Raw genomic sequence first — 12400 nt, forward strand, 5'->3', positions numbered from 1 at the left:
GGAATAGTGTCTACCCACCTGAGGAATGAAAGAGCTGAACTAGCATGTGGAGGGAAGGATGGGTCTGCTAATAGTGGGATCAAAGGTGGCACGTTTCTCAAAGCCATTGATTCAAAAAAACTGAACCAAAGAGCTATCTTGAGTATCTGCTACATGCCCTACAGTGGTGGACACTATGGGTGACGCAAGGATGAGAAAAACACACTCCCTGTCTTTTAGGTGAGGATAAGGAAAGCAACAGGAAAAGAAAACTCAAGGCAGAGCATGCTAAGTGTTGTGACAGAGGCCAGCTCTCTAGAATTCTCTGGTTCTCTTCTTAGGGCCCCCTGGTCTAGGCACACAGCCCCAGGCAGTTCTCTCTCACCCTGTCCAAGTCCTGGCCAGCTCCCCCTCTGAGGTTTCTTGTCTATAGCTTCTCTGCTCCACAGCCCACTGCTCCTCCCAGCAGCATTGGCCTCCTGCACCCCTCTCTCCTCCAGCCCACCCTGTCAGTCACCACCTTCCTCGGGCCTTCCCCGCTGTGAAGACCCAGCGATCCTCCTGATTCCCACTCACATTTGTCCACCTGGCCCTACATTCCCCACCTACCTCCCATTGAAGCTCTGTGTAAGAGAGTGGTCAAAATGAGCAACTGCCAACTATTCCCCAAAGCCTGCACAAATGCCCTCTGTTGACATACTTCTCTTTAAAAAAGTCTCCCCTTGGGACTTTCCTGGCAGTCCAGTGGTTAAGACTGAGTTTCCAATGCAGGGGGTGTGGGTCCAATCACTGGTTGGGGAACTAAGATCCCACATGCCACGTGGAGTGGCCATTAAAAAAAAGAAAGAAAAATTCTGATACATACCTGGCTGAATGTTCAGGAACTCACAATAAAATACTGTTTTTTTATTTCTGATGTGTTAAGAAGAGTTTAGCTTAGTGAACTTGAAACTGTAGGGAAAAGATGAAGTGTGGTCAACAGAATGATTAACAGTGTCAGATGTGGGCAAGACGACTCCTCCAGAGGGACCCATCCTGGCCCTGCCCTGCCATGCCATGCCCCTTCCTATGAGGCACAGTTGCAAGACCAGGGAGATGTGACCACCTGGTGCAAACGGCTGCCATCCCATCCACCAGACCCTGGACTCCTTGTCCAAACAGATGCAAGCCTGTTTCAAGGGCTTGTATGAGCCTTTCCCCTGGGTCCATCTTCACAGAGGTGGCACTGCCACGGCGCACAACCTGAGGCCTGAGTGGTTGTTGGCCAAGGGGCGGGTGTTTGTCTCGCAGGGATATGATGGCATATGAGGTGTGGGCTGGGGGGGTCCCTTGCAATGTGGAAAAGAACCAGGTGGGAAAAGGAGAGCAGCCTTGATCATGAGACGGTCACCTTTGACAACACACTGTGGCACAGACCTGAGTCTGAGAATTCTAAATTTGAACATGGCCTTCCAGGATGCTGTATCAAGGTAGGAGGATAGCACATATTGGAGCTCACCTTAATTTATAACAGATAGTAAGACTTGGACAGCATGTGGCTCTCCATCTGTATTCTTGTCTCTGGCTGTACACACATTGGTTAAAGGAATGTATTTTATTGTGTGAATGTATTTATTGTGAATTCCTGCTAAGTCGCTTCAGTCGTGTCTGACTCTGTGCGACCCCACAGACGGCAGCCCACCAGGCTCCCCCATCCCTGGGATCCTCCAGGCAAGAACACTGGAGTGGGTTGCCATTTCCTTCTCCAATACATGAAAGTGAAAAGTGAAAGTGAAGTCGCTCAGTCATGTCCAACTCTTCGAGACCCCATGGACTACAGCCTACCAGGCTCCTCCGTCCATGGGATTTTCCAGGCAACAGTACTGGAGTGGGTTGCCATTGCCTTCTCTGATTGTGAGTTCCTGCTGCTGCTGCTAAGTCGCTTCAGTTGTGTCCAACTCTGTGCAACCCCATAGACACCAGCCCACCAGTTTCCCCCGTCACTGGGATTCTCCAGGCAAGAACACTGGAGTGGGTTGCCATTTCCTTCTCCAATGCATGAAAGTGAAAAGTGAAAGTGAAGTCGCTCGGTCGTGTCTGACTCTTCAAGACCCCATGGACTGCAGCCTACCAGGCTCCTCCATCCATGGGATTTTCCAGGCAACAGTACTGCAGTGGGGTACCATCGCCTTCTCCGTGTGAGTTCCTAGATAGGGCCTAAACTCAAAGATCTGGGCAAGCCTTTTATTGGTTATGTGTGTTGGGCAATTAGACTCCCTAATAATGCTGATGTCAAGGCTCTCTCAGTTGCAAGAGTATCCCAATTCAAATTGACAATCATACACAGGACTTTCTTGGCTCTTAGTAACTTGGTGTCCAATGGTGGCAACCTCAGGTGTGTCTGGATCCAGCAGCTGAAAGAAGAAGCATCCTCAGCCTGCAGTCTCTTTGGCTGCTTTCCTGTTGGCTTCATTCTTGGGCAGCACTACACAGTTAACAACTTTACATTCTACTTACTAAGCAATTCTAGCAGAAAACTAAACATATTTTCACTTTTTTCTAAAGTCCAGCAAAGTCCAGGAGTTTGCTGATTGGTTATATGCCTACCATTCTTGCCTGGAGAATTTCATGGAGAGGAGCCTGGCGTGCTGCAGTCCATGGGGTCGCAAAGAGTTGGACATGACTAAGCGACTAACACTTTCACCTTTCATGGAGGGTCAAGGCCTATCCTCTAAAAATTGTAAAGATTCGGGGAGGTGGTAGTTCACCAGATAAACACTAAGATAGGGTTGTTTCCTGAGGCAGAAACAATAGTGAGATGGTAGGGATTGAAGGCTTAGCACTATGTGGGCCACTATCAACGTGAACAAGAAAATGCAAACACACTCAGACTGTGTCTGCTGAACAGAGAGCAGCTGAGAGCACAGTCATTTTCCTACTGCCCTGAACTCTGGGATCAGAATTGGAAGCTTGAAGAAAGCAAGCTTCACACAGTCACAGTCTTACAAGGCGTTCTCAGGTTTGTGTTTATGAATCATGCTTTCAGTTTCTGTGGCTAATTCTGCAGTGCCAACCTGTGTCATCAGTGGGCCTCAGTCTCAAGAGCTGTGTGCTGAAACCAAGTCATGCTCACTTGGAAGACTCATATTTCTGGAATTTTGTAGAGAACATGAATCCCAAATTACTAAGTTTCTAGACACGTGGCCAATTTGGGACACTGTTGGGTCTATGATATAACATACCATCACTGATAACTCATCACAACACTATGTGTTTCCTACTTACCTGCTATAATCTCCAATTATAAAACATCTTTTAAAGACAAGTCTTATTATCTTAATTGAAATTGATGAAGACTATCAACAGACCTTCAGATGTACACTTTTGAGCTTTAAGTATTTTTATTTTTAATGACTGATAAAAATAATCTATATACCATTTTTTAATTTCCCCAAATTTTTATTCTGAAAACTTTCAAACCCACATAAATTGAAATAGTAATATTAAAGTATTATCACTGCCTTCATACACAAGGATTTTTTATCAAAAAAACATAGTGGTCTCTGGGCTACATGAATATCCAGGTAACTTTCGCCATGCTGACAGGAAAGCAGCCTCATCTTTACTGAGAGGAGCTGTATTCTGTCCCCGGGACATCTCTGTAATGACTCTGCTGTAGTGTTTTCATTCATTTTATTAGAAATTCATAGCCCTGGCAAGGCATGCAGGGCCAGATTTATTTCCATTTTATAGATGAGGAAACAAACTCAGAGAGGTGAAGTGATGTGTCTGTTCAACAAGTGCCCCGGCTGAAACTGGAACCAAAGACTTCTGACGTCAGTAACTCAACATCCTGCGATCACTGCCCCTCCTGGATATGCAATCAGAGCAAAGCCAGAGCCAAGCAGGAATGCAGTGTCTTAGTCTCATTCTTCTGACAACCAGAAAGCAAAGCTTCACCAGGACCCAGGTGCACAGCATTATCAGTCAGAAGTCTATTCTTAGGAACGCCAAACCGCAGTGCAGAGAGGGTACTGACATTTCTGTTAGCTGCCCTGGTTCGAATTCAACGCTTATTGAGCGCTTAACTCTATTCCAGGCACTGTGTGTGGGACACGGAGCAAATCTGACAAGGATTCCTGTCACATTCCAGTGGCTTAATGAGCAACCCAAAAGCTGCCAATGAGAGACTGCTGGGCTGCATCCTGCCATTAGCGTTTTGTTTGGTTCCTACAGTGCTTAACATTTTTCTTTTTATAATAAATTGCCAACTTCTGGCTTCTCTGAAATGGGCAACTTCTACTGGATTCCAGAATATTAAGTCACAGCCACACCTGCCCCTGATCCAGGACAAAGGCCCTCTAGAGATGACTTCAGTTCCCACCTTTTCCTACTGTCTTTCACCCAGACAACTGTGGCCCAACTCACCTACTTCTACTGAAGCCAACAAATATCCAAACAAAATAATTTCAGATAGCATTAAGTAATGCAAACTAAAATATAATGAGCTAATGTGATATGACTGGTGGAAAGGGCTACTTCAGATTGAGTGGTGAGGGAGGGTCTCTAAAGTGTAACTGAAACTGAGAACTGAATTATGACAAGCATGGCAAGTCTGCCAAGAGAAGGGAAAAAAATGCTTCTAAGCAGAGGGAAGAACAGAGGCACAAGTCCCCTTTGAAGCTGGAAATAACTTGGCTTGGTTGGAGGAATGGCACGGCTGGGAGAGTGGTAACAAGATCACAGGAGGAAGAACCCAGATTACGCAGGGCCTTGTATGCCACAATGAGAATTCTGGATTTTATTCCGAGTGTGATGAGGAGTCTTGGGAGGGTTTCTAACTTGGGAATGATGTGATCTGCTTTACATTTTTCAGAGATCACTCTGCTATGTAGAAGAGTGACTTAACGAGGCAAGCCAGGAAGCAGGAAGGCCAGTGAGGAAGCTACATTATAGTGGCCCTGTAGGTGACAGTGGCTAGGACCAGGATGGTATCAGAAGAGACGGAGAGGAGTAACAGATTCAGGATTTACTGCCATGTAACCCAAAGAATTTTCTGGTGGAGTGGATGGTAATTGTGTAGTAGGGCAGAGGGGGTGTAGAAAAGGGAGTAACTGAGGAAAACGCCAATGCTGTGATTTGTTCACATGTTTATATGAGTTGGGGGTGATTGGGGGGGTCCAGGTTTTAGGGAGAGGGAAGAATTTATTTTGGATAAATTTTGCTGAGGCTCAAGTCTGCCTAGATTCCTCATTTCCCTTAGCTCTCCTATCCAAGCAGTCCTCAAAGTCCAAAAATGTGAACTTCTAAATACCCAATCTATTCAATCTATCCCTTCAACGCCATTGCCTCTGTCCTGATTCAGTCCTCTCTCTTACCTTGACTTTTACCACAGCCTTCTCCAGCTGTGAATAAACTAACAAAAAACACTTCACAAACTTGTATACCTCTCGTCCACCAGCCATCTTCGATGGCAGAAATGATGTCTTATTCATATTTATCTCCAGTGTCCGTGCTGCACTGGGCACAGAATAGGCCAGCAAATGTTGGATGACCTGAAAAGAGGTGCTCCTCAAGCAGGATATAACCTCCTGGAAGAGAAGAGCCCTACCTTGGGATTCTATGATTCCTCCACCCAACTTAAAGCAGAAGCAGATATGAAATGTACAATCAATCAAATCCCAGAAGCTTAGCTCTCCCAAGAGATTCAAACTGCCCTGTTTGAGTCCCAGTTTTACTCAGTAGTTAATAAATGATATTTGACAATAGATAACAGATTATGACTCTTTTCCGCTTTTCTTTCAAATCTAGGAAGGAGGTCAAAAGATAATTATTCTCCATTTGACAAATAAGAAAACTGAGGCACAGAATGAAATCCCGTAATTACTTCTGGATGAAGTTAGGCGCTTTGCCTGGGTTAAGATCAGCCTTTCCCTGAGCCACTCCCCAGTTCTGGAATAGGAAGGAATCTCAGTCTCCCACCCCTGCAAGACTGCTGGTTAGCACTCAGGTCTTCCCTGGGTTTTGCCTCCACGATTACAAGCTCCTTTGGATAGCAGGGTGTGTTGTCCCAAGGTCAAAGACCATGTGCTCTCTCTCTTCTATTTACACTCTCCTCCGTGCCTAGTAAAGAGAGACTCCACCCCTTGGGCCCAGGAAAAAGAAAAGCACCTTGGTCATTAGCCTGGGAGGTTGTTAAGTAGGCCAGGAGTCATCACCAGCAAGGAGAGAGAGAGATCTGAGTAGGCCAGAATAGTTTCAATGGGGAAAAGGAGAGAGAAGCTGCCATTAGGAAAATCAGGACACTCCTTTCAAAAGGCTTCCACTGGGGGAGAATCAGGGAAACGGCAGCAGTGGAGACGAGAGCAGGTCAGATCCTTCCTACTGTCCCTCCTCCCACAGTCATTTCTTCAAGGCCCCCAGGTTCTTCAGGGCCTCCTGGGCCTGCGTCAGCTGCTGCTGAAGCCTCTGGCGGGTGTTTTCGTTGGAGGCTCGCTTCAGGAGGGCCTGCATTTCCTCCACCACAGCCCGGTAGCCAGGAGTGTTGTGGAAGAGCCGCACTGCTCGGTCCCCACAGGAGGCCAGAAGCCGGCCAGTGATGTCAAAGGACAAGTCACTGATACACTCCCCATGGACCTGCTCGAAGCTCTCCTCCTTCTCACCCCGCCGGGTGTTGTAGAGATGAATACTGCTGCCACTGGCCAAGGCCAAGACCTGGGCGTCAGGGGAGAGTGCCAGGCGGCACGGCACGGTGCTCGCTTCTTCAAAGCGGCCTGTCCTCAGCAAGTAGGGGTCCTGCTGCTTCTTGTATTCCACGTCTGTGTCCCACAGTTTCCACGTGCCGTCCTTGGAGACAGAGGCCATCCTGCAGCATGGAAAGTCAGGCTCTAGCCTCACACACCCTGGAGGGGAGGGCGCTGGGATGGCACTTGGGACACTAGTTGGGAAGCCAACTCCACTGCTATGTCTACTTCCTGCTGAGGGCCAGAAATCCCCCCACCGCACAGCTGCTGCACAGAATGGCTGGAGGCTCCTGGTTGCCAAGAGGGGCTGGGAGTCTTGGTAAGAAACTGGTAAGAGCTCAGAGAGGATTCACTCACCTCCGGGAGTCATTGGAGAAAGCAAAGAAGTGCACAGCTGCAGAGTGGCCCTTCAGTTCAAAGGCTCGCACAATCTCCTGGAAGTCCCCTTTCTTTCCAAAGCAGACTTCCCAAACTTTTACATCTGGGGTGAAGCCACACGAGGCTACAAACCTGCCAGACAACCCAGGCTCCTTTAAAACTTAATTTTAAGGGCAGCTTTTTCTGCAGATCCACTAAACTCCTGAGAGAGTTCATAATTGTGTATCTAAATAACACTGTCTTTTAAAAGTGCTTTTATACATGACCTCAGTTCATCCTCACAGCTATAAGATACATAGTACCCCTGCCCCAACCTTTTATATGCTTTAAATAAGTAGAAACTAAGGCTCTGAATCTAGGTATCCTGATTCCACATGCCTGCTCCTTCTGCTACTTGAAGCTGGCTCTCTACTCTCTCTCCACCCTAGCCCCCAGCTCCAACCTCAGCCCACATCCAATGCCAGAGTGCCCTCTTCCTTACCTGCTACAAGGGGATATAGCAGCATATGTATTGTTCATGTGGTTGGTGTTGATGGTGGACAGCACCTGGCCTTTCAGATTCCAAATGAGGATGCTCGTGTCACTGGAAGCAGTCATGATGAACTTCCCTGGAGGTGAGGGGGCGTAACACGAGCTGAGGTCAATGACCTGATTAACTGACTTATGAAGGCCTCTGCTGCCCTTCGTATCATGCTCCCCTCCCGCACCAAGGGTCGCCACAGATAAGGATATGACTGAAGACTGGCGATTACTTGCCTCTCCTAGGAACTTGCTGTGGCTCCCAGGAACTCCAGGGGAGCCCAAACAAGGTCCCTTTTGTCACACCAGAATTGAGCATACCTCTCAGGCTGCATTCACTTCTTCAGTGAATATAACAGTCCATTCCCTCTTGCCTGGGCCAAGCTCCATCCTCTGAATGCCTCTCACCTGTGTCAGCGATGCCAATGTTGACAATGGGTGCCTTGTGCTTTTTAGGAAAGTCCTCCGGGGTGGCCGTGAAAGTATAGCCTCCATCGTCTCGTTTCGTCATCTTGAAGACACGGAGCGTGTCTCCATTAGCGAGCCAGACAATGAATGCTCTAGAAACAGGGAGCAGACAAGTCTCTCACTCCTTCAGACACAGAGACCTGTGTGTGTGAGGCCCTACGCTAGGCAGGCTTTAAGGAGAATCAAGATCTCCTGTTGGGGGCCGGCGTGAGGCACTCCGCCCATGGCAAAGGTCATGAGGAAGGAGGCTCGACATACGCAAAGGCGGGATCGAGCCTCAGGAGTCCCCCTGGAAATCCTCGAGCATCTACCCCCATAACCAGAGCCTGCCTACTTTACTACTTTGGGCTCTCACCTACACATCTGACTTTACGGGGGGCTGTCCCCCACCACCTCTTTCGGAGAAGGAGTTAACCTAGAGCTCCAGTTAATAAAAACTCCTGGGCGTGACAAGAGTGTTTTAACCTACAAACTCCTCTGAAGGTTCTCTAGCCTGCCTGACAGGCTTGTCGGGCCACATGTGATTGCTCACAGCCTCCCAACCGTGAGAGGCACGAGATGCTTTAAACCTTCTAAAAACAGGTTCCTTAGAAAAGTTAGAAAGCTATTAGTGTAAGTATAATGGGCTGATTAGAAATTGTATTGGTGAAGGGTTTTTTCATTTGTTGAGCCAATGTTTGTTGCTAAGTCTCCATATCCCCTGCCCTTACACACATTAATGAATATATAGAAGAAATAAGTATTAACCTTTGATATAAATCATGTTAGACCTTAGGCTAAGTAAATTCTTTCCTTAACTAAAACCCACTACACCCTCACCCTATAGGAATGTAACTTTATTTGGGTGGCATCTGTTTTAAGAATAATCACCCCTGGAGAAATAAGTGTCCTGGTTGACTGACCGCTGTCACAAGGAGAGGGTCGTAAATTGTCAGCAGGCCCCCTGGCCAGAAGATGATGTAACACCCCTAAGACCTCTGTATACATTTGTATGAAGCACCTGACTTTGATAAAAGTCAGGACTGCTGACCCCGTGTGACTTTTGCATAATATCTCAGTGTATAAAAGTAGACCATGGAAAATAAAGAATTGGGATCAGTTCCTCGAAAGACTGGTCTCCCCATGTCTCTCTCTCACTCTGGCTGAGTCTCCATCTGGAGCGCGGAACCCACCATGCTTACTAATTATGCCTGGGCTTCTAAGATCCGACCGGGGAGGCCTCAGTGTCTCCTCTCCTTCGGGAGAATGGAAGGACGCCTGTGGCCTACGTAAGTGGTGCAAACTTCTTGTCTTGAAGTTTTATTGGTCTCCCGCGTAAACCAAGCTACTCAGCCTCTTTTCTCCACTGAATTTTCCTACTGAGCTATCCTCATTCTATTACTCTTTATATCCTTAATTAATGTTTAATTAAGCAGTTGTTTCCTGACCCTCGCCTACGCCATCTCTCCTTCGAATACCCTGGATCAGCCGGGGCTGGACCCCGGCAATCTCCCTTCAGGACCTATAGTCCAGCCTCATAACCCTTAATTCAGAATCTCTTAAAACTCCTTAGAAGGTTAGGACTCTCATAGTTCTGGCTCCCTTAGCTTCTCTCTAGGGTTTAGAAAACCATGAGAGCTTCCAAGACTAATCTGGAAATCAGTCAGGCTTTGGTACTTCCCAAATAGGAACAGATTTTCCCCACTCCACTTCCTTGCTGCTGCTGCTGCTGCTAACCGTGACATCAGTCGTGTCCGACTCTTCATGACCCCATGGACTGTAGCCTACCAGGCTCCTCCGTCCATGGGATTTCCCAGCAAGAGTACTGGAGTGAGCTGCCATTGCTACTTCCTTGTTAGGTAGCTGCATAACCCTCCAGGGAGCCTCAGACAGTGTTCAAGCTGTCAGGATGTTCCCTTCTGCCACCACAAGGAAGACCCTGGGTCCCCCCCTCAGTATCCCAAACCAGGTGTGGGAAGGACCTAGGCCTGGGTCAGGGCTTCTGCAGGCACACCTGGGGCTCCATCCTGTCCCACCTGCAGTCAGGGCTGAAGCGCACCAGGATGGCATGGTCCAGTTCCACGTTGGCTCTCATGCTGCGGTGCTCCCGCTGCAGGAAGTCCTTTGTGCTCCAGATGCGGACGGTACGGTCGTCTGCACAGGTAGCCAGGTACTTGCCATTGCTGCTGAAGTCCATGCAAGTTATGTTCCCACTGTGGCTCTAGGGCAAGGGCAGCAGCAGGTATGAACGGGAACCCCCTGGGCAAATGCGGAAACCCGTGCAACCATGACTCAGGGGCCCTGTTGCTTAGATCAACAGCAAACTCCTGATGGGACGTCAGGAGGAGATGGGACAGGGCATCTCCCCTGATCTGGGTCAGAGGCAGAGGAGTCTGTAACATGCACAGAATCCTACAAAGGAGAAGTCTGCGGGGCCGTGAGTCTTTCTATATACATGCTGTGCTGGGTACCCGTGTACCTTCAATGCTGCAGCCAGAAGGCGGTGGGTGAAGTTGTGTTGCTGAGGCTTCTCCTTGCGAATCCGCTGTTGCAGTTTCTGCTTCTTGGATTTCAAGGACTTGTCAGGTGGACATCCGTTTGCCTTTTGGCCTATAAGGAAGGGCCAGGTCAACTATCCATTTACTCGCTCAGTCATCACTCAGTGACCACCGATGACTGGCCAGGCATTGAGTGGAGATGACCCTGTCCTCGAGAAGAGAGAGGAATACAGGGGAAAAAACCAGAAGCTTTGGAATCAGACCTGGGTATGGACTATGTCTCTATCACTGAGTGATCCTGGGGAGGCTGCTTGCTATTAGCATATGTAACATAATCATACAGCACCCCACTGCACATTAGAGAAGGCGCCCTCTCTGGGCAGGCGCAGCTCAGTGGGTTCACAGAAAGGCCAGTGGAGAGCAGATTCTTAACCAGACCTCTATAAGTGAGGGATAATGTGCACTACAGAAGCTGCTGGCGCTGGTCTCAGGTTAAGTTACTTAATTGCTCTGGGCCTTGGCTTTTCTAAAAGAAAAGTTGAGAACTGGGTGAGATAATATATACAAAATGACAAGCACAGTACCCAGAACAAGCACGAAAAAAGGCTCAGAGGGAATCCCAGAGAGAACTGGGCAATGAGAGGTAGTCACCATGTGCTGAGCACGTCCCCTGTGCTGAAAAGGGTGCCAGTCATTTTTGTATAAAATAGCTAATTTAATTGAGAATCAGGACAGGTGCAAAGTGGGCATGTGTCAGATCGCTACAGATGCTCCTCAATTCCCACAGGAAGAAAACTCCGGAGGCCACTGTTACAAAGGCAGATCTGCCCTCTGCTTGCCTCTCCAGCCTTGTCTAACAAGCCCACTTCTCTCCTCTCTCATCACAGTCAAACCAAACACTGTTTCAGGACTCCTTGGCTTCCTGCACGTTGCTATTGCCAGGAGTATTCTCCTTCTCTTGGCCGTCCTGGGAAATCCTTACACGTGGATCCTTGAAGACCCCTTCTTCAGGGTTCTTTACTTGACCCCCGCGCACCACCGACAATAGAGGGGCTGACCACTCCCACCCGTGGGAGTACTACTACTGATCTAGTACTAGTATTCTGATACTGATCTTTCTATGAAACCCACGACACTGTATTTTTCACTTACATTTTCAGATGTTCTTTTACCTGACATTGGACTCCCCAAAGGAAAAGACCCCAAAGCCTACAGGAGGTAGTAGGTATTCAATAAATGCTGTATGTCGGTAGACCAGAGCGTTGACAAATGGATGTCTCTGTCCCTTCCTCCCCGTTTTCATAAAATAACGAACAAGGAGCGCGCGGAAGAGTTTCTGAGCGGCCTCTCAGCTGTGCTCCGAGGGAAGGCGGCTTGGTCTCGGCCACGCAGAGAGCGCACAGCCGCGCGGGACCCAGGTTCTAACAGATCCTCCCAAAGGGGCGCGATGGGCCGGGCAAGGCGGCCCCTACTCTCGGGAAGGGAAACTTATGTCATAAGAGGAGAAACTGAGGCGGGGAGGGCAGGTCACTGACACCCCCACAGGCCCGAACGGTGGGTCGGACCCCCGAGAAGGCCGGGGAGCGAGGTCTCGCGGGTCGCTCCTACCCGTCCCCGCCACACTCACCGGCGGACCGGCCGCTCGTCTCCTCCTCCGCGCGCAGCCACCCCCGCGCTACCGCCGCCGTCGCCACGAGGGCCAGCAGCCCGAGCAACAGCGACAGCCCCATCAGCTCCGGCATCTGCGGGAGCTCCATGTCCGCAGGACCACTGCCACCTCAGCCTCTGGCCTGGCGGACGTCTGCACGTCTCCGCGGGGCCGCGCACGCACGCGGGGCGGGGCCCGGCCGTCGGTGC

General features: G+C 49.1%; 1 protein-coding gene across 4 annotated transcripts; it reads right to left on the reverse strand.

Annotated features, from left to right (window-relative positions):
• Nucleotides 1-3335: 3335 nt before the first annotated feature.
• TBL2 (transducin beta like 2) lies at nucleotides 3336-12398 on the reverse strand. Of its 4 annotated transcripts, XM_006057101.4 has the most exons (7): nucleotides 12171-12398; nucleotides 10525-10655; nucleotides 10082-10266; nucleotides 8007-8158; nucleotides 7561-7687; nucleotides 7059-7211; nucleotides 3336-6823 (listed from the first exon to the last, which is right to left on the reverse strand). In XM_006057101.4, exons 1-7 carry the CDS (start codon nucleotides 12298-12300, stop codon nucleotides 6361-6363), a joined length of 1341 nt encoding a protein of 446 aa, XP_006057163.2. In that variant the 5' UTR covers nucleotides 12301-12398; the 3' UTR covers nucleotides 3336-6360. The 4 variants fall into 4 exon arrangements, with proteins under 4 accessions (XP_006057163.2, XP_025131246.2, XP_025131247.2 ...); XM_025275461.3 differs by lacking the exon at nucleotides 12171-12398 and having other exon boundaries at nucleotides 10082-10304; nucleotides 10525-10659; XM_025275462.3 differs by lacking the exon at nucleotides 12171-12398 and having other exon boundaries at nucleotides 10082-10228; nucleotides 10525-10656.
• Nucleotides 12399-12400: the final 2 nt, after the last annotated feature.

This window comes from Bubalus bubalis, chromosome 24, assembly GCF_019923935.1.
Source record: "Bubalus bubalis isolate 160015118507 breed Murrah chromosome 24, NDDB_SH_1, whole genome shotgun sequence".
Classification (NCBI taxonomy): Eukaryota; Metazoa; Chordata; class Mammalia; order Artiodactyla; family Bovidae; genus Bubalus; species Bubalus bubalis.

What these genes read in the sequence shown, in the direction of transcription:
- TBL2 (XM_006057101.4), bottom strand. Translation starts at nt 12,300, where the DNA reads ATGGAGCTCCCGCAGATGCCGGAGCTGATGGGGCTGTCGCTGTTGCTC. An exon ending in CGCTTCAGCCCTGACTGCAG is followed by an intron (nt 8,159 to 10,081) that starts GTGGGACAGGAT and finishes CCCTGTTTCTAG; the next exon opens with AGCATTCATTGTCTGGCTCG. An exon ending in CATTGGCATCGCTGACACAG is followed by an intron (nt 7,688 to 8,006) that starts GTGAGAGGCATT and finishes CCTCACCTCCAG; the next exon opens with GGAAGTTCATCATGACTGCT.